This window comes from Epargyreus clarus, unplaced genomic scaffold, assembly GCF_041222505.1.
Source record: "Epargyreus clarus isolate Ecla_fem2 unplaced genomic scaffold, WU_Ecla_fem_2.2 ptg000021l, whole genome shotgun sequence".
Lineage (NCBI taxonomy): Eukaryota > Metazoa > Arthropoda > Insecta > Lepidoptera > Hesperiidae > Epargyreus > Epargyreus clarus.
Window position 1 is genome coordinate 17,435,902 of NW_027332228.1, and position 22,178 is coordinate 17,458,079.

Below are 22,178 nucleotides of genomic sequence, written 5' to 3' on the forward strand. Positions count from 1 at the left end.
CGGCCGGATACCGGATAGTAGCACCCTGTTTCATGGTAGCACCTATTCCACACCATGGAATCGAATGAGTTTATTTTGAAAAAAAATACATAACTAACAAAACACAGTCTGTATTATTCCACCATCGGATAGTGTCGCTTATAGGGTTATCAAGTTTTGGGAAGGCGAAACTAAAGAAAAGGCTCATTTTAAGAAAATTCATATTTTCATATTACGCTGGCAGCTAAGTTCCCGCCATTTAGAAATTTAAACATATCGCATATTATAACAAATGTCTGATTAATTATTTTATTCCTTACAACAATGTTTCGAGGAACTATTTGACCTGGTGCCTACGTCACCATTCCTCCATCGCACCACTCGCCGAAGGATGAAGTTCCATCCACACCAACTGGACTCGTGGCGGTCCTCCACGGTTCGGTTTGCACGGACGTTCTTGCCGCAGACGCAGGGCCGGATTTAAGGGAGGACAACCGGGGCCTCCACAATAGAGACGTCGGATTTTTTTTTATTCTGACTAGTAAACACTACTAAAAAAAATACTAACAAAAAAATATTTCCTTTGATATATTTTTTTGCTGTTTTACTTTTATCTACAGTACTTTGTACTAACATTAATACTAGAAGAATCTATCTGCGTTTCACAATAAAATATTTATTGAAAAACTCAACTGAAAAAATTTTTCATTTTATTCCGAAAATAATTTGGGGCCAGGGGCCTCCACTCCTTTGTTGCCCCAAGGCCTCTAAAAAGGCTTTAAGGCTCTTCAAAAAAGGTGCAAAAAGAGCTCTCATACAAAGCCGGCGATGCATTGGCGACTCCTTTGGTGTTGCAAATGTCCATGGGCGGCGTTGACTACTTTCCATCAGGTAGCACGTCTGCCTAATCGTTAGGTTAAAGTATAAAAAATAAAAAAATCCTGACAAGCGACACTATTCAATGGTGGAATAATACAGGCTGTTCTTTTTTCCAAGCAGAACTCGTTCGATTCCTGGATAGGGAAATAGTTTTTTTTTTAATCGAATGTGGCAGTTTTAATTTTTATCAAAATCGGCCTCGTACTCCTTTCAGAAATTTTCGCTAATCTATACAACTTCGGATTTGGCCTTAAATGCCTACTTGAAAAACTCACCGACTTTTACACGTATAGTATACAGGATACTGTAAAAGTCAGAAGTTGGGTAAATCGTGCTATTTGCCGGCAAATCTTAACATTTACCAACTCACAGACACACACATATACACAACACTAGTTGGGATTTGATTTTATCAAAATATATTTTAATCTGTGAGGAGTCGATTGTTTATGCGTCCGTACAGATGCTACTGTAATAGTGTAGTCACTAGTCACCAATCAGTTTGATAGCAGTTTTGATAGTCATATGAAGACTTTCTGGCCCCACTATTAATAAGTGATAAATTTACAAATTTATTTGCTTTCCAACTACTGTGAGACTGTGACAGTTCCTACCTACTAGAATTTTGATCTTTCGTAGGCCAACATTGAATAGATTCGTTATTAATACAGGGAAAACGCTAAAGCAACCAGTTCCTCAAACAACAGTAGCCCATTGGTGGCCAGCCTTGGGGGATAAGTGGCCTTTATTATAACTTACCATTGCTTTTTAAATGGGTCAAGGCACTACTAAATTACATAGCATAATAGAAAACAACATGTACAAATAGAAAAATATATTTAGATAAAAAAAAATACAATTTTACTAATCCAGCTTGGCTGGATATTGTACTATAATTATATTATTATTTTATAATATAATACAAGGTAAAGGTTATTTCAGGTGTTTCTATAACATTAGAAGGACAACATTATCACAGCTCGCCCTTATTTCTTAACTTCACTCACTCGTTGAACCGTTTCTCGGCAGGGATTAATGTGTAGTAGATTAACGACTACGATCCTTTTTTAAATTAAATCAAACTAGGCAAAGTCTATAGGAAAAACAACTAGCAACGCGCGGGCGTCAGACGGGCAGCAGCGGGCGCTCGGCGGCGGCGCGCGCGTCGCGGTCGGCCAGCTTGGCGCGGTTGTACAGCAGCACGCCCAGCGCCGCCAGCGCCATGCCCGCCAGGTTGAGCGGCGGCGCGGGGTTGCGCAGCAGCAGCAGCGACGCCGCCACCACGGCCGCGCGCTTGGCCGCCGACGCCACGGCGTACGCCAGCGGCGACACGCGCGACAGCACGCTGAAGGCGGCCACGGCCTGCAGCCACGCCAGCGCGCCGTCCGCCGCCAGCAGCGCCGCCGCGCGCGCCCAGCCGTCCGCCGGCCGCGCCGCCGCCAGCGCGCGCGCCTCCAGCGCCAGCCACGCCGGCGCCACCAGCGCCAGCGCCATGCCGCTCAGCCGCTGCAGCAGCCGCAGGTGGTGCACGCCCGTGTCGCGCATCACGCGCTTCGAGAAGATGTGCTGCAGCGACAGCAGCGCGGCGGCGGCCAGCGCGGCGCCCAGCCCCAGCGTGTCGAAGTGCAGCTCGGTGGCGGAGGCCACGCCCACGCCGGCCGCGATCACCAGCAGCGCGAGCGCCACGCGCCGCGACACGCGCTCGCCGAACAGCGCCCAAGCCAGCGCCGCCGTCCACAGCGGGGTCGTCGCCTTCACTGCACAGTCGATATCCCTTTTATTTCACTCTTATTTCTGAATATTTATAAAATACTTAACTATAATATGGAAAAAATACAGTGGACCTCCGGTAATCCAACAAACATTATCCAGGGCAGTGTCGGACTATCTAATTTGTCGGATTATAGAGCACTGCCTAAGACCCCCTATCGTCCAGATTTTTTTACAAAAGAGTACCTTGTAATCTGACAAACTACATATCCAATGATAAGATTCTCTATGTTATATGTACATATGTACATAATTTGAAGTACAAATCATACTGAATTTATGTATTTCGAATTTAATAAATTAAATAACAATAGAGAGCTTACGTTTTATTATAAAATTAAGCATAAATACACATACATATGTACCAAAATTGTCAAATACATCTGTAATACATATTCAAAGTCATGTCGGATTACAGGGGGCGCCGGATTATCGGGGGGCCACTGTATATGCTGTAAAATTTAATAAATTATACAAAAGATATGAAATTGAATGCAAGTAAAGTATAAAGTGGCAAGTCCACAGGTATATAGGGAACAGAAACCTGTGTGGGCATAGGAGATGGGCACCTTCCAGATGGAGACTTGCGAGAACATGGTAGTGAAAAACTTGGCGAGCGCGAGCGGCGCCAGCGTGCGCCAGTAGTAGCGGCGCGGGAAGGCGGGCGCGCGCCGCACGCCGGCCAGCGCGAAGGCGGGCGCGCTCAGCGCCGCCGTGCTCAGCAGCTGCACCAGCGTCAGCGTCAGCGGCAGCGGCAGCTGGCCCAGCGCCAGCTTGCCCACCACGTTGCTGGCCGAGCTCAGCGCGTACCACGCCGCGCACAGCGCCGCCACCGCCGCCGCCTCGCGCCGCGACCCTGCGCGCATTTCGACTCTCTCGCCGAGTTGTCTCCCTCTATGCTCATTTCTTTCGCCTGAGTCCTGTCATTTTACGCCTTTCTTCCCTACTTCGTCTGTCGACGGCGCGGCCGATGGTGCGATTTTCCTTCGATCGAGGAATTACTAGTGACGATAAGAATTGTACCGTGAAAATCTTGATTCGAAGTCAATTTTTAACGTAAATCGTAAAGATTATGAAATTCCGAGGCCGACCAGAGAACAGATGGCAATATTTTCAAAGCAATTATACGTTTATCACAGTACCTAAATAATACTTATGAAACTTGACCACTAAGGAGAATATTCAAATTAACTCTTAAATTTAAAACATTAATCAATGTTTTTTGGTATTCCCATGAGGTTATAATTTATTTAGGGCCGAGGTCACAGTGAACTATAATCACTTTACTCTAGTCACTATAGCAAAATATTTTACTTTCTATTTCTATTTCTATTGGAACAGTAAGACTGTTTAACTGACGTCTACATGATACGTCTATCATTTTATGTAACTTATGACAGTAGGCAATATGCATTATGCATGTAAAAAAGTATAAAATTGCCAAGATAGCAATATTATTTATTTATTATAGATGCAATGGTTTATGGAGCTTGACATAAAACCATTTCCTAATAAATAAAATATACCAATTTATTATCACAAAAGTATATTTAAAAAATGCAGAGTATATTATAATAATGTACCGATCATTACTTTATTAATCATTTGTGCTTTCTGCTATAAAAATTAAATGTCTATGATTGATTTTATCTACAGCATGATTAGTAATGATCTACAAAATTTCTAGTTAACATCCTCCACATTTATAAATTAATATCAATATATTTTGACTTTTGGCCAAGTACTTTTTAATGTATACATATTTATTTAGAATATTACAATAAAAACTATATTAAGTTTTAAAATCTTATTTTTGTTCACAATCGACATCGACATTCAGGACATCTGGCAACAATGTTCGCATTCAGATAGGACATCTGATAGGATGATGTGATGTCAAACTAATAAATTGTCAAACTTAGCAAAGCAGAGAAAGTTTTGTTAACTTTTTTGACTCTTAAACAAATATTGTAATATCTAAATTAATGAATCTAAAGTGAAAGAGAAGCTAAGACGGGTTGTTAAGTTTGCGTACAAATTAAAGGAAATAAGTTTAATACAATTGTCAGTAGCGAATTTATCAGTGGTGAAGTCACTTATCTCTTCATTTTCTACATGGATGTCCGCAGCGCTCGCGTTATCACCTAGCCACCTGGAACCTCGCGACCAGTAAGTGCACACACCTCGGGCGCCCGGCGTTTCCGGCGCTGGTCCCTGGCCAACCGTGGCCACTAAAGACTTTGCTACTCACTGTGTATCACTAGGTGTAAAGGATTTCTTCTTCGTATACTACCCTTTTCACAATTAAATTTTGACCATTTAATTACGTGGGTTTCGTCATAAAAATGTACTGAAATAATCTAATGTATGAGTTGGCTGGTGTGTCAATAAAAAAATATAGACTAGGCATACTTATAATTTTATTAAATATTTATTATTTATTATTCAATAAAATAAATTTTCCTATAAAATCTTGCCATGCAGGTTTCCATTTTTTTTAATGATTTGCCAATAATAAATTCAATAGTAGTAGTGTTTTAACATATTACAGTTGCTAAATTTAATTGGTTGTGATGTGACTTATATGGGTCTAGTTATCCGTTACTTCAGAGCATATATGACTCACCTTTCTCTAGTACTAAGTGTAAAATAAATTTAAATAACATTTAAATTGATCAATACTGTGTGTATTAAAATTATCAATATTAAGTGATATTTACTTGTATTAGTTGCATGTTAAGAAATTTTGTTGTATCGAGTATTCCCTATAAACTTCATGGTGACTGATGTATTTTCTTTATAAGCTTGAAATTGTTATTAGTAAATGGATATGGCTGCCCATGGACATTTATAACCAGAGATTCCCCTAAGGACTATTTTCTTTTGTCTTGTGTTGAGCTGGAGAAACATATCGTGATTTGCTAATACAGGCCCCCTTGTAACTATTATTGTTTTGAAACTGTTATGGAGGATGTTGTAAACATAATTATAATTAATTAATTAATTAATTAATATAATTATAATTAATTCATTAATTAATTAATATAATTATAATATGTAGAGATTTTAATGTAAATATCTCGGTAATGTAATTATCTATATAACTTAAACAATGTATTTTGTGAACCTACAAGGGTAAGAACATCTTCAGTTACATGTATTGACAATATTTTTTGTAACTGTAATATTATAGATAAGTCATAATAAAATACATTCAGTCAGATCACAGTGGCCAAAGTGTTCATATTCTCTGTAATAAACACACAGATGATAAAGTTTTTTTGGAATATAAACTTATAACAAAATGTGTCTAAAAAAGTTTAACCAACAGCTATTAAATAGTTTAAAATTATAATAATAATAAAATAATAAATACAGAATTTAAAAAAATATTTATACTTAAAAATTATCAGAAATCAACTGGTTTTAAATTCAACGAAGTCAGGGTATTTGTATAAGTCGAGAAACTCTTTTTGACTTGTATAATGAAAGGGCCTTACTATATACACTTCTTCGAGACTTTTCCATTACAGTTTTTCACGGGAATAATATTGCGATGGCTTCCCCTTTCCTTTCGCACCACAATTGTCATTCAATCTATATGCCCTGCTGCCGGCATACGTTCACTCTTTGTGGAGAGTGCTGAGCACCTCCTAGGCCTGTGATGGCCGCTTTGGTTTCACACTATCTTTATTAGGTGATATATTGTCGCTCGTTAGCACCACCCAGGGAACACGTGTAGGGTTACCTTGGGTCATCTGCCTACGGACTTGAGCGACCAACTCCCCTTTGATGCGGGTGTTGAATTAATGCAAAACATTTTTGACGCTTGGGAAGATGCGCACAATACTATAGGTGTATTCTTTGATCTTTCTAAGTTATTTGATTGTGTAGAACATTAAACTTTTTTGTTAAAGTTGGAATATTATGGTATATGCGGTGCGTCTCTTAAACTGCTTAGGTCTTATTTAGATTATAGAGTACAACGAGTTCAGGTTAAGGGACACAAATCGTTAGGTTCCAGTGTTAAAGTCCGTCCCACAAAGCTCTATTTTAGGGCCATTCTTGTTTTTGGTATACATTAATGATCTACCGTATGTAATGTAGGACTTATCAAAGGTTGTGTTGTTTGCTGACGATAACTTCCTTAATATTTAAAGTTAAAAGACACTAACGACGTCAACGATGTCAATAAAGCACTTGACATAATCTTCAACTGGCTTAGCGCAAACAATTTTGTATTAAATAATATAAAGAGTAAATGTTTCCGATTTGCTTTGCCTAATGTTAAAAAGCTGACGATGAATGTTACCCTTAACAATGAACACCTCGAATTTGTAGATGAAACAGTTTTCTTAGGGATAAATTTTGATTCTAAACTACAATGGAGCCCTCAGATAGCAAAGTTATGTAGTAGACTTAGTTCTGCAACTTATAGCGTAAAGAAGATTAGTACTGCTAGGCTCGTTTCCTTTAGTTATTTTCATAGCATTATGTCTTATGATATTCTGTTGTGGGGTAATGCTAGTAGTAAGCATAGATGTCGTTTTTATACTACAGAAACGTGCAATTAGAGCCATTTACGGTCTTCGCCCCGTGAGTCCTTACGTGAACTGTTTAAATCTATAAATGTTTTGACAGTGCCTAGTAATTATATTTACGAAAATATCTTATATGCTCGCAAAAATATTCTTCTTTGGAAAAAAAATATAATAGGCATAGTTATAACACTAGAAATAAAGATAACCACATTTTATTTGGCCATACCACAATTTAGATTAAGCAAGGTGTGTAATTCTTTAATGGGGAACTGTATTCGTTTTCTACAATAAAATACCAAAGGTCATTATCGATCTATCCGAGAAAAGGTTTAAATCTGCTATAAAATTAACTTTATGTAAAGAACAATTTGGTAATGACAGGCGAGGGGGCGAGGGCGGCGGCGGCGGCGGGGCGCGGTGATGCGGCGATGGCGTCGCGGCGCGTGACGCGCAAGTGGGAGGTGTTCGCGGGCCGCAACCGCTTCTGGTGCGACGGGCGGCTGATGACGGCGCCGCACCCCGGCGTGTTCGCGCTCACGCTGGCGCTCATCTGCGGCACGTGCGCGCTGCACTTCGCGTTCGACTGCCCGTTCCTGGCGGCGCGCGTGTCGGCGGCCGTGCCGGCGGCGGGCGCGGCGCTGTGCGGCTGCACGCTGGCGGCGCTGCTGCGCACGGCGCTGTCGGACCCCGGCATCATCCCGCGCGCGGCGCCGGCCGAGGCGGCGGCGCTGGGCGCGCCCGACGCGGCCGACGGCGCGGGCCGCCCGCCGCCGCGCGCGCGCGAGGTGCTCGTGCGCGGCCGCCCCGTCAAGCTCAAGTACTGCTTCACGTGCAAGATGTTCCGCCCGCCGCGCGCCTCGCACTGCTCGCTCTGCGACAACTGCGTCGACCGCTTCGACCACCACTGCCCGTGGGTGGGCAACTGCGTCGGCAAGCGCAACTATCGCTACTTCTACGCGTTCGTCGTGTCGCTGTCGTTCCTGGCGGTGTTCGTGTTCGCGTGCGCGGTGGCGCACCTGGCGCTGCTGGCGCGCGGCGCGGGGCTGGCGGCGGCGCTGCGCGCGTCGCCCGCCTCCGCCGTCGTGGCGGCCGTGTGCTTCCTGTCCGTGTGGTCCGTGCTGGGGCTGGCCGGCTTCCACACCTACCTGGCCTCCACCGACCAGACCACCAACGAGGACGTGAGCGCTCTCATCTCTCTTTAATTCGTTCGATCGTTTTAAGCATTTAACATATCGTCGCACCATTCCCGCCCCGGGTTACAGGCTTCATTCTACCACACTAAACGAGTTTTCGTTTCAGATCAAGGGTTCGTTTTCGACGCGACGCGGCGTGTCCAACCCGAATCCCTACTCGCGCGGCAACGCTTGCGCCAACTGTTGGTACGTCCTGTGCGGCCCGCTCGCGCCCAGCCTCATCGACAGGTGAGTCGAGGACCCCACCGAGGACCCCACCTCCCTGCGAGCTCCCGGATCCTCGCTAACCGGCGGTCGGTTGCAGGCGCGGCGTGTTCTCGGCGGACGGCAAGGACGAGCTGCCGCCCAGCTTCGCGGCGGCGCTGGGCGGGCCGCCCCCCGCGCCGGGCGCGCCGCCCCCCGCGCCCGCCGCCGCCGCGCGCGCGCTGCAGCCGCCGACGGGCCGCCCGCACCGCGACGGTGAGTGGAGCTCCACGGTAGAACTATCACGGCAGAAGTAAATCTACGAGAAAGTATTTGTTGTTGAGTTACTGTTTTTGGCATACTGTAATGGTGCACGAACAAGGCTGAAAAATTGGAATACAAAATTGTATTACACTTTACATTTTACCTTAGTTATTATTTAAGCAGTCTAATAATATAGTCGCAGTACATTTGCAAAGTGACAAAAATAAGGAAAATGTGAATAATTTACTGTGGCTATTCATTACCTAAGCACATATATTTTAATTCAAATTGAAATTTGTATTATATTGTAGTGCTGAGTATAGAATAAACATTATTTTCTTTATTCATAATTTATTTTATATATTATAATAATATATATAACACACATGTTCTTTTATATTTTTAATATATGTGTATTTTTTAACATATTTTTATTATCAGGAATTGGGTTGAAATATTCATCGATTCATTCCTTCGATCATGAAATATTCGTCGGGTCGCAAAGACACAAATTATTAAAACATCTATTTGCCTTTAGGCGTGTTGGGTGGGAGCTACACGAACCTGTTCGAGGGTGGCGAGACCGCGCGCCACGCGTACATGAATCACAGCCTCGACCTCGACCCCGTACCGTTGCAAGGTAAGTTTGCATCGCTGTCGAGTTACACTTTCTGTGTTGGGAAATTAATAAGTTAATCGCATATTTTATTATCGGTAGAAGTTTGCATCGGCGGGTCCAACGGCGCGGCGTGCGGCGCCGCGGGGGCGGGCGGCGCGGCGGCGGTCGGGGCGGGCGGCGCGGCGGCGGTCGGGGCGGGCGGTGGGGCGGGCGGCGTCGGCGTGGGGGCGGGCGGCGCGGCGGTGGCGGGCGGCGGCGCGCTGTCGGCGTCGCGGCTGCGGCTGCTGCACGACACCACCATGATCGACGCGGCGCTGGACCTGGACGAGCCCGACCCGCCGCCGCACCTGCGCGACGCCACGCCGCTCTGACGTTACCGCGCCGCCCCCGAGTGCCTCTTGTACATAGCCTCTGATGCCTTTCGTTGCAATAAATTACTTTTCGATTATTAATATCTTTCATTTATCGACTTACTTTACTTACTGACTTCACGGATCTACCTACGTGTATATCTATTGAACTAAAATAATTTTAGCAAATCCTTAAGCAGCAGTGATAGCCTAGTGGTTAAGAAACGCGGCCTCTCGATCGAGGGGTCCGAGGTTCAAATCCCAGGCACGCACCTCTGATTTTCAAATTATATATGCGTGTATTTATTATAGTGCGTATTAGAAATTAATTATCACTTGCTTAAACGGTGAAGGAAAATATCGTGAGGAAACCTGCATACCTGAGAGATTTATAAAAAATCTTAAAGGTATGTGAAGTCTACCAATACGCACTTGGCCAGCGCGGTGGACTATGGCCTAATCCTTCTCATTCTGAGAGGAGACCCGTGCCCAGCAATGGGACAGTAATGGGTTGATGATGATAGCAAATCCTTACTATCCTTACTAATATTATAAATCCGAAAGTAACTCTGTCTGTCTGTCTGTCTGGTTGTCTCTTCTTCACGCCTAAACCACTAAACCGATTTTAATGAAATTTTGTAGAAAGATAGTCTGAGACCCGAGAAAGGACATAGGATCGTTTTTATCCCGGTAATCCCACGGTTGGTTGGTTGGTTGGTTGGTTGGTTGGTTGGTTGGTTGGTTGGTTGGTTGGTTGGTTGGTTGGTTGGTTGGTTGGTTGGTTGGTTGGTTGGTTGGTTGGTTGGTTGGTTGGTTGGTTGGTTGGTTGGTTGGTTGGTTGGTTGGTTGGTTGGTTGGTTGGTTGGTTGGTTGGTTGGTTGGTTGGTTGGTTGGTTGGTTGGTTGGTTGGTTGGTTGGTTGGTTGGTTGGTTGGTTGGTTGGTTGGTTGGTTGGTTGGTTGGTTGGTTGGTTGGTTGGTTGGTTGGTTGGTTGGTTGGTTGGTTGGTTGGTTGGTTGGTTGGTTGGTTGGTTGGTTGGTTGGTTGGTTGGTTGGTTGGTTGGTTGGTTGGTTGGTTGGTTGGTTGGTTGGTTGGTTGGTTGGTTGGTTGGTTGGTTGGTTGGTTGGTTGGTTGGTTGGTTGGTTGGTTGGTTGGTTGGTTGGTTGGTTGGTTGGTTGGTTGGTTGGTTGGTTGGTTGGTTGGTTGGTTGGTTGGTTGGTTGGTTGGTTGGTTGGTTGGTTGGTTGGTTGGTTGGTTGGTTGGTTGGTTGGTTGGTTGGTTGGTTGGTTGGTTGGTTGGTTGGTTGGTTGGTTGGTTGGTTGGTTGGTTGGTTGGTTGGTTGGTTGGTTGGTTGGTTGGTTGGTTGGTTGGTTGGTTGGTTGGTTGGTTGGTTGGTTGGTTGGTTGGTTGGTTGGTTGGTTGGTTGGTTGGTTGGTTGGTTGGTTGGTTGGTTGGTTGGTTGGTTGGTTGGTTGGTTGGTTGGTTGGTTGGTTGGTTGGTTGGTTGGTTGGTTGGTTGGTTGGTTGGTTGGTTGGTTGGTTGGTTGGTTGGTTGGTTGGTTGGTTGGTTGGTTGGTTGGTTGGTTGGTTGGTTGGTTGGTTGGTTGGTTGGTTGGTTGGTTGGTTGGTTGGTTGGTTGGTTGGTTGGTTGGTTGGTTGGTTGGTTGGTTGGTTGGTTGGTTGGTTGGTTGGTTGGTTGGTTGGTTGGTTGGTTGGTTGGTTGGTTGGTTGGTTGGTTGGTTGGTTGGTTGGTTGGTTGGTTGGTTGGTTGGTTGGTTGGTTGGTTGGTTGGTTGGTTGGTTGGTTGGTTGGTTGGTTGGTTGGTTGGTTGGTTGGTTGGTTGGTTGGTTGGTTGGTTGGTTGGTTGGTTGGTTGGTTGGTTGGTTGGTTGGTTGGTTGGTTGGTTGGTTGGTTGGTTGGTTGGTTGGTTGGTTGGTTGGTTGGTTGGTTGGTTGGTTGGTTGGTTGGTTGGTTGGTTGGTTGGTTGGTTGGTTGGTTGGTTGGTTGGTTGGTTGGTTGGTTGGTTGGTTGGTTGGTTGGTTGGTTGGTTGGTTGGTTGGTTGGTTGGTTGGTTGGTTGGTTGGTTGGTTGGTTGGTTGGTTGGTTGGTTGGTTGGTTGGTTGGTTGGTTGGTTGGTTGGTTGGTTGGTTGGTTGGTTGGTTGGTTGGTTGGTTGGTTGGTTGGTTGGTTGGTTGGTTGGTTGGTTGGTTGGTTGGTTGGTTGGTTGGTTGGTTGGTTGGTTGGTTGGTTGGTTGGTTGGTTGGTTGGTTGGTTGGTTGGTTGGTTGGTTGGTTGGTTGGTTGGTTGGTTGGTTGGTTGGTTGGTTGGTTGGTTGGTTGGTTGGTTGGTTGGTTGGTTGGTTGGTTGGTTGGTTGGTTGGTTGGTTGGTTGGTTGGTTGGTTGGTTGGTTGGTTGGTTGGTTGGTTGGTTGGTTGGTTGGTTGGTTGGTTGGTTGGTTGGTTGGTTGGTTGGTTGGTTGGTTGGTTGGTTGGTTGGTTGGTTGGTTGGTTGGTTGGTTGGTTGGTTGGTTGGTTGGTTGGTTGGTTGGTTGGTTGGTTGGTTGGTTGGTTGGTTGGTTGGTTGGTTGGTTGGTTGGTTGGTTGGTTGGTTGGTTGGTTGGTTGGTTGGTTGGTTGGTTGGTTGGTTGGTTGGTTGGTTGGTTGGTTGGTTGGTTGGTTGGTTGGTTGGTTGGTTGGTTGGTTGGTTGGTTGGTTGGTTGGTTGGTTGGTTGGTTGGTTGGTTGGTTGGTTGGTTGGTTGGTTGGTTGGTTGGTTGGTTGGTTGGTTGGTTGGTTGGTTGGTTGGTTGGTTGGTTGGTTGGTTGGTTGGTTGGTTGGTTGGTTGGTTGGTTGGTTGGTTGGTTGGTTGGTTGGTTGGTTGGTTGGTTGGTTGGTTGGTTGGTTGGTTGGTTGGTTGGTTGGTTGGTTGGTTGGTTGGTTGGTTGGTTGGTTGGTTGGTTGGTTGGTTGGTTGGTTGGTTGGTTGGTTGGTTGGTTGGTTGGTTGGTTGGTTGGTTGGTTGGTTGGTTGGTTGGTTGGTTGGTTGGTTGGTTGGTTGGTTGGTTGGTTGGTTGGTTGGTTGGTTGGTTGGTTGGTTGGTTGGTTGGTTGGTTGGTTGGTTGGTTGGTTGGTTGGTTGGTTGGTTGGTTGGTTGGTTGGTTGGTTGGTTGGTTGGTTGGTTGGTTGGTTGGTTGGTTGGTTGGTTGGTTGGTTGGTTGGTTGGTTGGTTGGTTGGTTGGTTGGTTGGTTGGTTGGTTGGTTGGTTGGTTGGTTGGTTGGTTGGTTGGTTGGTTGGTTGGTTGGTTGGTTGGTTGGTTGGTTGGTTGGTTGGTTGGTTGGTTGGTTGGTTGGTTGGTTGGTTGGTTGGTTGGTTGGTTGGTTGGTTGGTTGGTTGGTTGGTTGGTTGGTTGGTTGGTTGGTTGGTTGGTTGGTTGGTTGGTTGGTTGGTTGGTTGGTTGGTTGGTTGGTTGGTTGGTTGGTTGGTTGGTTGGTTGGTTGGTTGGTTGGTTGGTTGGTTGGTTGGTTGGTTGGTTGGTTGGTTGGTTGGTTGGTTGGTTGGTTGGTTGGTTGGTTGGTTGGTTGGTTGGTTGGTTGGTTGGTTGGTTGGTTGGTTGGTTGGTTGGTTGGTTGGTTGGTTGGTTGGTTGGTTGGTTGGTTGGTTGGTTGGTTGGTTGGTTGGTTGGTTGGTTGGTTGGTTGGTTGGTTGGTTGGTTGGTTGGTTGGTTGGTTGGTTGGTTGGTTGGTTGGTTGGTTGGTTGGTTGGTTGGTTGGTTGGTTGGTTGGTTGGTTGGTTGGTTGGTTGGTTGGTTGGTTGGTTGGTTGGTTGGTTGGTTGGTTGGTTGGTTGGTTGGTTGGTTGGTTGGTTGGTTGGTTGGTTGGTTGGTTGGTTGGTTGGTTGGTTGGTTGGTTGGTTGGTTGGTTGGTTGGTTGGTTGGTTGGTTGGTTGGTTGGTTGGTTGGTTGGTTGGTTGGTTGGTTGGTTGGTTGGTTGGTTGGTTGGTTGGTTGGTTGGTTGGTTGGTTGGTTGGTTGGTTGGTTGGTTGGTTGGTTGGTTGGTTGGTTGGTTGGTTGGTTGGTTGGTTGGTTGGTTGGTTGGTTGGTTGGTTGGTTGGTTGGTTGGTTGGTTGGTTGGTTGGTTGGTTGGTTGGTTGGTTGGTTGGTTGGTTGGTTGGTTGGTTGGTTGGTTGGTTGGTTGGTTGGTTGGTTGGTTGGTTGGTTGGTTGGTTGGTTGGTTGGTTGGTTGGTTGGTTGGTTGGTTGGTTGGTTGGTTGGTTGGTTGGTTGGTTGGTTGGTTGGTTGGTTGGTTGGTTGGTTGGTTGGTTGGTTGGTTGGTTGGTTGGTTGGTTGGTTGGTTGGTTGGTTGGTTGGTTGGTTGGTTGGTTGGTTGGTTGGTTGGTTGGTTGGTTGGTTGGTTGGTTGGTTGGTTGGTTGGTTGGTTGGTTGGTTGGTTGGTTGGTTGGTTGGTTGGTTGGTTGGTTGGTTGGTTGGTTGGTTGGTTGGTTGGTTGGTTGGTTGGTTGGTTGGTTGGTTGGTTGGTTGGTTGGTTGGTTGGTTGGTTGGTTGGTTGGTTGGTTGGTTGGTTGGTTGGTTGGTTGGTTGGTTGGTTGGTTGGTTGGTTGGTTGGTTGGTTGGTTGGTTGGTTGGTTGGTTGGTTGGTTGGTTGGTTGGTTGGTTGGTTGGTTGGTTGGTTGGTTGGTTGGTTGGTTGGTTGGTTGGTTGGTTGGTTGGTTGGTTGGTTGGTTGGTTGGTTGGTTGGTTGGTTGGTTGGTTGGTTGGTTGGTTGGTTGGTTGGTTGGTTGGTTGGTTGGTTGGTTGGTTGGTTGGTTGGTTGGTTGGTTGGTTGGTTGGTTGGTTGGTTGGTTGGTTGGTTGGTTGGTTGGTTGGTTGGTTGGTTGGTTGGTTGGTTGGTTGGTTGGTTGGTTGGTTGGTTGGTTGGTTGGTTGGTTGGTTGGTTGGTTGGTTGGTTGGTTGGTTGGTTGGTTGGTTGGTTGGTTGGTTGGTTGGTTGGTTGGTTGGTTGGTTGGTTGGTTGGTTGGTTGGTTGGTTGGTTGGTTGGTTGGTTGGTTGGTTGGTTGGTTGGTTGGTTGGTTGGTTGGTTGGTTGGTTGGTTGGTTGGTTGGTTGGTTGGTTGGTTGGTTGGTTGGTTGGTTGGTTGGTTGGTTGGTTGGTTGGTTGGTTGGTTGGTTGGTTGGTTGGTTGGTTGGTTGGTTGGTTGGTTGGTTGGTTGGTTGGTTGGTTGGTTGGTTGGTTGGTTGGTTGGTTGGTTGGTTGGTTGGTTGGTTGGTTGGTTGGTTGGTTGGTTGGTTGGTTGGTTGGTTGGTTGGTTGGTTGGTTGGTTGGTTGGTTGGTTGGTTGGTTGGTTGGTTGGTTGGTTGGTTGGTTGGTTGGTTGGTTGGTTGGTTGGTTGGTTGGTTGGTTGGTTGGTTGGTTGGTTGGTTGGTTGGTTGGTTGGTTGGTTGGTTGGTTGGTTGGTTGGTTGGTTGGTTGGTTGGTTGGTTGGTTGGTTGGTTGGTTGGTTGGTTGGTTGGTTGGTTGGTTGGTTGGTTGGTTGGTTGGTTGGTTGGTTGGTTGGTTGGTTGGTTGGTTGGTTGGTTGGTTGGTTGGTTGGTTGGTTGGTTGGTTGGTTGGTTGGTTGGTTGGTTGGTTGGTTGGTTGGTTGGTTGGTTGGTTGGTTGGTTGGTTGGTTGGTTGGTTGGTTGGTTGGTTGGTTGGTTGGTTGGTTGGTTGGTTGGTTGGTTGGTTGGTTGGTTGGTTGGTTGGTTGGTTGGTTGGTTGGTTGGTTGGTTGGTTGGTTGGTTGGTTGGTTGGTTGGTTGGTTGGTTGGTTGGTTGGTTGGTTGGTTGGTTGGTTGGTTGGTTGGTTGGTTGGTTGGTTGGTTGGTTGGTTGGTTGGTTGGTTGGTTGGTTGGTTGGTTGGTTGGTTGGTTGGTTGGTTGGTTGGTTGGTTGGTTGGTTGGTTGGTTGGTTGGTTGGTTGGTTGGTTGGTTGGTTGGTTGGTTGGTTGGTTGGTTGGTTGGTTGGTTGGTTGGTTGGTTGGTTGGTTGGTTGGTTGGTTGGTTGGTTGGTTGGTTGGTTGGTTGGTTGGTTGGTTGGTTGGTTGGTTGGTTGGTTGGTTGGTTGGTTGGTTGGTTGGTTGGTTGGTTGGTTGGTTGGTTGGTTGGTTGGTTGGTTGGTTGGTTGGTTGGTTGGTTGGTTGGTTGGTTGGTTGGTTGGTTGGTTGGTTGGTTGGTTGGTTGGTTGGTTGGTTGGTTGGTTGGTTGGTTGGTTGGTTGGTTGGTTGGTTGGTTGGTTGGTTGGTTGGTTGGTTGGTTGGTTGGTTGGTTGGTTGGTTGGTTGGTTGGTTGGTTGGTTGGTTGGTTGGTTGGTTGGTTGGTTGGTTGGTTGGTTGGTTGGTTGGTTGGTTGGTTGGTTGGTTGGTTGGTTGGTTGGTTGGTTGGTTGGTTGGTTGGTTGGTTGGTTGGTTGGTTGGTTGGTTGGTTGGTTGGTTGGTTGGTTGGTTGGTTGGTTGGTTGGTTGGTTGGTTGGTTGGTTGGTTGGTTGGTTGGTTGGTTGGTTGGTTGGTTGGTTGGTTGGTTGGTTGGTTGGTTGGTTGGTTGGTTGGTTGGTTGGTTGGTTGGTTGGTTGGTTGGTTGGTTGGTTGGTTGGTTGGTTGGTTGGTTGGTTGGTTGGTTGGTTGGTTGGTTGGTTGGTTGGTTGGTTGGTTGGTTGGTTGGTTGGTTGGTTGGTTGGTTGGTTGGTTGGTTGGTTGGTTGGTTGGTTGGTTGGTTGGTTGGTTGGTTGGTTGGTTGGTTGGTTGGTTGGTTGGTTGGTTGGTTGGTTGGTTGGTTGGTTGGTTGGTTGGTTGGTTGGTTGGTTGGTTGGTTGGTTGGTTGGTTGGTTGGTTGGTTGGTTGGTTGGTTGGTTGGTTGGTTGGTTGGTTGGTTGGTTGGTTGGTTGGTTGGTTGGTTGGTTGGTTGGTTGGTTGGTTGGTTGGTTGGTTGGTTGGTTGGTTGGTTGGTTGGTTGGTTGGTTGGTTGGTTGGTTGGTTGGTTGGTTGGTTGGTTGGTTGGTTGGTTGGTTGGTTGGTTGGTTGGTTGGTTGGTTGGTTGGTTGGTTGGTTGGTTGGTTGGTTGGTTGGTTGGTTGGTTGGTTGGTTGGTTGGTTGGTTGGTTGGTTGGTTGGTTGGTTGGTTGGTTGGTTGGTTGGTTGGTTGGTTGGTTGGTTGGTTGGTTGGTTGGTTGGTTGGTTGGTTGGTTGGTTGGTTGGTTGGTTGGTTGGTTGGTTGGTTGGTTGGTTGGTTGGTTGGTTGGTTGGTTGGTTGGTTGGTTGGTTGGTTGGTTGGTTGGTTGGTTGGTTGGTTGGTTGGTTGGTTGGTTGGTTGGTTGGTTGGTTGGTTGGTTGGTTGGTTGGTTGGTTGGTTGGTTGGTTGGTTGGTTGGTTGGTTGGTTGGTTGGTTGGTTGGTTGGTTGGTTGGTTGGTTGGTTGGTTGGTTGGTTGGTTGGTTGGTTGGTTGGTTGGTTGGTTGGTTGGTTGGTTGGTTGGTTGGTTGGTTGGTTGGTTGGTTGGTTGGTTGGTTGGTTGGTTGGTTGGTTGGTTGGTTGGTTGGTTGGTTGGTTGGTTGGTTGGTTGGTTGGTTGGTTGGTTGGTTGGTTGGTTGGTTGGTTGGTTGGTTGGTTGGTTGGTTGGTTGGTTGGTTGGTTGGTTGGTTGGTTGGTTGGTTGGTTGGTTGGTTGGTTGGTTGGTTGGTTGGTTGGTTGGTTGGTTGGTTGGTTGGTTGGTTGGTTGGTTGGTTGGTTGGTTGGTTGGTTGGTTGGTTGGTTGGTTGGTTGGTTGGTTGGTTGGTTGGTTGGTTGGTTGGTTGGTTGGTTGGTTGGTTGGTTGGTTGGTTGGTTGGTTGGTTGGTTGGTTGGTTGGTTGGTTGGTTGGTTGGTTGGTTGGTTGGTTGGTTGGTTGGTTGGTTGGTTGGTTGGTTGGTTGGTTGGTTGGTTGGTTGGTTGGTTGGTTGGTTGGTTGGTTGGTTGGTTGGTTGGTTGGTTGGTTGGTTGGTTGGTTGGTTGGTTGGTTGGTTGGTTGGTTGGTTGGTTGGTTGGTTGGTTGGTTGGTTGGTTGGTTGGTTGGTTGGTTGGTTGGTTGGTTGGTTGGTTGGTTGGTTGGTTGGTTGGTTGGTTGGTTGGTTGGTTGGTTGGTTGGTTGGTTGGTTGGTTGGTTGGTTGGTTGGTTGGTTGGTTGGTTGGTTGGTTGGTTGGTTGGTTGGTTGGTTGGTTGGTTGGTTGGTTGGTTGGTTGGTTGGTTGGTTGGTTGGTTGGTTGGTTGGTTGGTTGGTTGGTTGGTTGGTTGGTTGGTTGGTTGGTTGGTTGGTTGGTTGGTTGGTTGGTTGGTTGGTTGGTTGGTTGGTTGGTTGGTTGGTTGGTTGGTTGGTTGGTTGGTTGGTTGGTTGGTTGGTTGGTTGGTTGGTTGGTTGGTTGGTTGGTTGGTTGGTTGGTTGGTTGGTTGGTTGGTTGGTTGGTTGGTTGGTTGGTTGGTTGGTTGGTTGGTTGGTTGGTTGGTTGGTTGGTTGGTTGGTTGGTTGGTTGGTTGGTTGGTTGGTTGGTTGGTTGGTTGGTTGGTTGGTTGGTTGGTTGGTTGGTTGGTTGGTTGGTTGGTTGGTTGGTTGGTTGGTTGGTTGGTTGGTTGGTTGGTTGGTTGGTTGGTTGGTTGGTTGGTTGGTTGGTTGGTTGGTTGGTTGGTTGGTTGGTTGGTTGGTTGGTTGGTTGGTTGGTTGGTTGGTTGGTTGGTTGGTTGGTTGGTTGGTTGGTTGGTTGGTTGGTTGGTTGGTTGGTTGGTTGGTTGGTTGGTTGGTTGGTTGGTTGGTTGGTTGGTTGGTTGGTTGGTTGGTTGGTTGGTTGGTTGGTTGGTTGGTTGGTTGGTTGGTTGGTTGGTTGGTTGGTTGGTTGGTTGGTTGGTTGGTTGGTTGGTTGGTTGGTTGGTTGGTTGGTTGGTTGGTTGGTTGGTTGGTTGGTTGGTTGGTTGGTTGGTTGGTTGGTTGGTTGGTTGGTTGGTTGGTTGGTTGGTTGGTTGGTTGGTTGGTTGGTTGGTTGGTTGGTTGGTTGGTTGGTTGGTTGGTTGGTTGGTTGGTTGGTTGGTTGGTTGGTTGGTTGGTTGGTTGGTTGGTTGGTTGGTTGGTTGGTTGGTTGGTTGGTTGGTTGGTTGGTTGGTTGGTTGGTTGGTTGGTTGGTTGGTTGGTTGGTTGGTTGGTTGGTTGGTTGGTTGGTTGGTTGGTTGGTTGGTTGGTTGGTTGGTTGGTTGGTTGGTTGGTTGGTTGGTTGGTTGGTTGGTTGGTTGGTTGGTTGGTTGGTTGGTTGGTTGGTTGGTTGGTTGGTTGGTTGGTTGGTTGGTTGGTTGGTTGGTTGGTTGGTTGGTTGGTTGGTTGGTTGGTTGGTTGGTTGGTTGGTTGGTTGGTTGGTTGGTTGGTTGGTTGGTTGGTTGGTTGGTTGGTTGGTTGGTTGGTTGGTTGGTTGGTTGGTTGGTTGGTTGGTTGGTTGGTTGGTTGGTTGGTTGGTTGGTTGGTTGGTTGGTTGGTTGGTTGGTTGGTTGGTTGGTTGGTTGGTTGGTTGGTTGGTTGGTTGGTTGGTTGGTTGGTTGGTTGGTTGGTTGGTTGGTTGGTTGGTTGGTTGGTTGGTTGGTTGGTTGGTTGGTTGGTTGGTTGGTTGGTTGGTTGGTTGGTTGGTTGGTTGGTTGGTTGGTTGGTTGGTTGGTTGGTTGGTTGGTTGGTTGGTTGGTTGGTTGGTTGGTTGGTTGGTTGGTTGGTTGGTTGGTTGGTTGGTTGGTTGGTTGGTTGGTTGGTTGGTTGGTTGGTTGGTTGGTTGGTTGGTTGGTTGAAAGAAGAAAGAAAGAAAGAAAGAAAGAAAGAAAATACTTTATTCAAGCATATTGCAACACACAGTACAATTGCAAATAGACAAAATAATTAAAAAAAGCACGGTTATAAAACTAGTTACTAAAAATAAGACAATATGTATAAGTATGTAAATAAGAAAGAATCCTTATAAAAATGTAAGAGTAAAAAAAAATAACAATAATAAAAATACAATACATAACTAAACTTCTATGTGCTGCAACAAACGTGAAAGGGGACAAACTCAGCGAATGCCATGAGCAGGTAGACTGCGTCTTGGCTCTGATTTTCAGTTAGCCCCGTGGCGTAATGTTGATCGGACGGCTGTCCGCGTGCTTGCTAATGGTGCCGTATTAACACGATTTACTGTGTATTTCCGACACGTGAGACACTCAGGTATCGCGGTAAGTACCTCCATTTTATTATTAACGGTAAATTTTAAATTTGTGTGTAACGAAAAATTATACAAGGCGTCATGGAACACTACCTATCATTATTTCCAGGAAACAAATCGAGCCAGATGTACTCGTACCTACAGTATCGACGATAACATGATGAGCTGCCAGTTCATACTAGTACCACGTCGAACATTGGAACCCTGCCTCCCTGTCTATGAGCCACAATCTATAGGTAAGTTAAAATATAAATTAGACTACGCTTTGAGATAATTATATTAAAAATTATATGGTCTCATTGTATTGTTCAATAATAGCCTACATAAGTAAACAATAATAACAAGTAGTATCCTCAATTAATTAATGAAGTAAAAGTTCTAAAATGAAATGTAGGGAAATATGTATGAATGTATTGATATTTTATTTACGTGCATGTGTGTGTGAGTGAATATATAATGTTATTGTTCTTTACTGTACTTCTAATAGATAAGCCAAATAGTCAATATTATTTTATTTGTTCTTTAAGTAGTAAATTTTTAAGTTTATATTTAAAACTCCCTAATGATTTCAGGCTACGAAGAGGAGGAGGCAGGTTGTTCCAACACTTCGTGGCGCTGTACCTGAAGCTGCCCCTGAAAGCAGCTGAGCAATAGGACGGGTACCACAATTTATCCGGAGCTGATCGGGTTCCATCTTTTAAGTGATCTCTAGCCCACGCCAGCTTACTAAATAGATACAAAGGTTCTTTATTTTTTATAATACCAAATATAAGTGTGGCAAGGTGTAATTGCCTGCGGAGGTCCATTTTTAATATGTTAGCGGTATTGATGTACGGAGTAACATGGCAGCGAGGTGGGATATTAAAACAAAAACGTGCGCAGGCATTCTGTACTCGTTGGATGACTTTTTTAGTACGTGCAAGAAGCCGTGGCCCAATGAGAGTATCCGCGTAATTGAACTTAGAAAGAACAAGGGCTTCACAAAGGTTAATGCGCAAGGTTACACTTAGGTAATTTCTTATGCGGTATAAAGTTTTTAGTCTATAATAGCAATTACGTACAATGTTTAAGTTATGCTTCTCGAATCTGAGGTGTTCATCGATGACCACCCCAAGGTTACGTGCCTCTGGCACTCTATCGATTGCTTCTCCATTTAAAATAATAGCCGGACTTTTTGCACTAATCTTGCGGACCTGGGTAGGTGTTCCCATAATCAAAAATTTTGTTTTTTTCGGATTTAGTATTAAAGCGTTCCGTTCTGACCACTGCGCAATACAATTAAGGTCAGAATTTAGATTCGCCACTGCAACATCAGTGTCACTCGGTTTAAATGATATATATATTTGTATGTCGTCTGCATACATATGAAATTTGCAGAACTTTATATTTTCTGTTATATCTGCACTATATAAAATGAAAAGGAGAGGACCCAATATAGAACCCTGAGGCACACCTTGATTGATATCCTTGGAAGATGAAAGATTTTCTGAACTATCACTACCTTTTCGAAGTTCGACCATCTGAGACCGATTCCTAAAATAGCTATCAAACCATTTTACGGTGTTAATGCTAATGCCATAAAACGCAAGCTTAGAAAGCAGTAATGAAATATTTAGTGTTTCAAAAGCACGTGAAAAATCTAATAAGGCCAAAATTGTACCATCGCCTTTGTCCTGCGCTGTCAAAATATCGTCCACTACCTCAATTAATGCTGTGGTGGTGCTATGCTTCTTCCTAAATCCAGACTGCCTGAGAGGTAGAATATTGTTCAACTCGAGGTAGCGGATTATTTGATTAGAAACAATACGTTCAATCACCTTCGACAGGCATGGAAGGATGCTGATGGGTCGTAAATCGGATAGGACAGCTGGATTGTTTATTTTTGGTATGGGCTTTACAAGAGCTCGCTTCCATGCGTCAGGGTAGACACTTGTTTCAAACGACTTGTTAATTATGCTTGTTATCGTAGCAAGGCAGTTAGGTAATGCCATTTTCAACATATCAAGTGATATGCCGATATGGTTGGTTGGTTGGTTGGTTGGTTGGTTGGTTGGTTGGTTGGTTGGTTGGTTGGTTGGTTGGTTGGTTGGTTGGTTGGTTGGTTGGTTGGTTGGTTGGTTGGTTGGTTGGTTGGTTGGTTGGTTGGTTGGTTGGTTGGTT

The 22,178-nt window shown here is 45.7% G+C and overlaps 2 protein-coding genes and 1 long non-coding RNA gene across 3 annotated transcripts; 2 read left to right on the plus strand and 1 right to left on the minus strand.

The window, feature by feature from the left end:
• Window positions 1-1,678: 1,678 nt before the first annotated feature.
• Window positions 1,679-4,084, minus strand: TPT (triose-phosphate transporter-like protein). Its single transcript, XM_073084720.1, has 2 exons — window positions 3,173-4,084; window positions 1,679-2,615 (listed from the first exon to the last, which is right to left on the minus strand). The coding sequence occupies exons 1-2, from the start codon at window positions 3,492-3,494 to the stop codon at window positions 1,984-1,986; spliced, it is 954 nt and encodes a 317-aa protein (XP_072940821.1). The 5' UTR covers window positions 3,495-4,084; the 3' UTR covers window positions 1,679-1,983.
• A 387-nt stretch (window positions 4,085-4,471) lies between these two features.
• On the plus strand, window positions 4,472-9,876 carry app (Palmitoyltransferase app). Its single transcript, XM_073084719.1, has 6 exons — window positions 4,472-4,797; window positions 7,551-8,347; window positions 8,469-8,590; window positions 8,667-8,821; window positions 9,348-9,449; window positions 9,528-9,876. Exons 2-6 carry the CDS (start codon window positions 7,598-7,600, stop codon window positions 9,797-9,799), a joined length of 1,401 nt encoding a protein of 466 aa, XP_072940820.1. The 5' UTR covers window positions 4,472-4,797; window positions 7,551-7,597; the 3' UTR covers window positions 9,800-9,876.
• A 9,759-nt stretch (window positions 9,877-19,635) lies between these two features.
• Window positions 19,636-22,028, plus strand: LOC140751011 (uncharacterized). The gene is made up of 3 exons (XR_012103263.1): window positions 19,636-20,028; window positions 20,128-20,254; window positions 20,591-22,028. It is a non-coding gene; the product is annotated as an uncharacterized LOC140751011 (long non-coding RNA).
• The last annotated feature ends 150 nt before the right edge of the window (window positions 22,029-22,178 follow it).

Bases quoted from the DNA above. Each gene is read 5' to 3' on its own strand.
- TPT (XM_073084720.1), bottom strand. From the start codon at position 3,494: ATGCGCGCAGGGTCGCGGCGCGAGGCGGCGGCGGTGGCGGCGCTGTGC. The intron at 2,616-3,172 runs GTTTCTGTTCCC...TCGACTGTGCAG, and splicing joins CATCTCCTATGCCCACACAG to TGAAGGCGACGACCCCGCTG.
- app (XM_073084719.1), top strand. From the start codon at position 7,598: ATGGCGTCGCGGCGCGTGACGCGCAAGTGGGAGGTGTTCGCGGGCCGC. The intron at 8,822-9,347 runs GTGAGTGGAGCT...ATTTGCCTTTAG, and splicing joins GGGCCGCCCGCACCGCGACG to GCGTGTTGGGTGGGAGCTAC. The intron at 9,450-9,527 runs GTAAGTTTGCAT...TATTATCGGTAG, and splicing joins CGACCCCGTACCGTTGCAAG to AAGTTTGCATCGGCGGGTCC.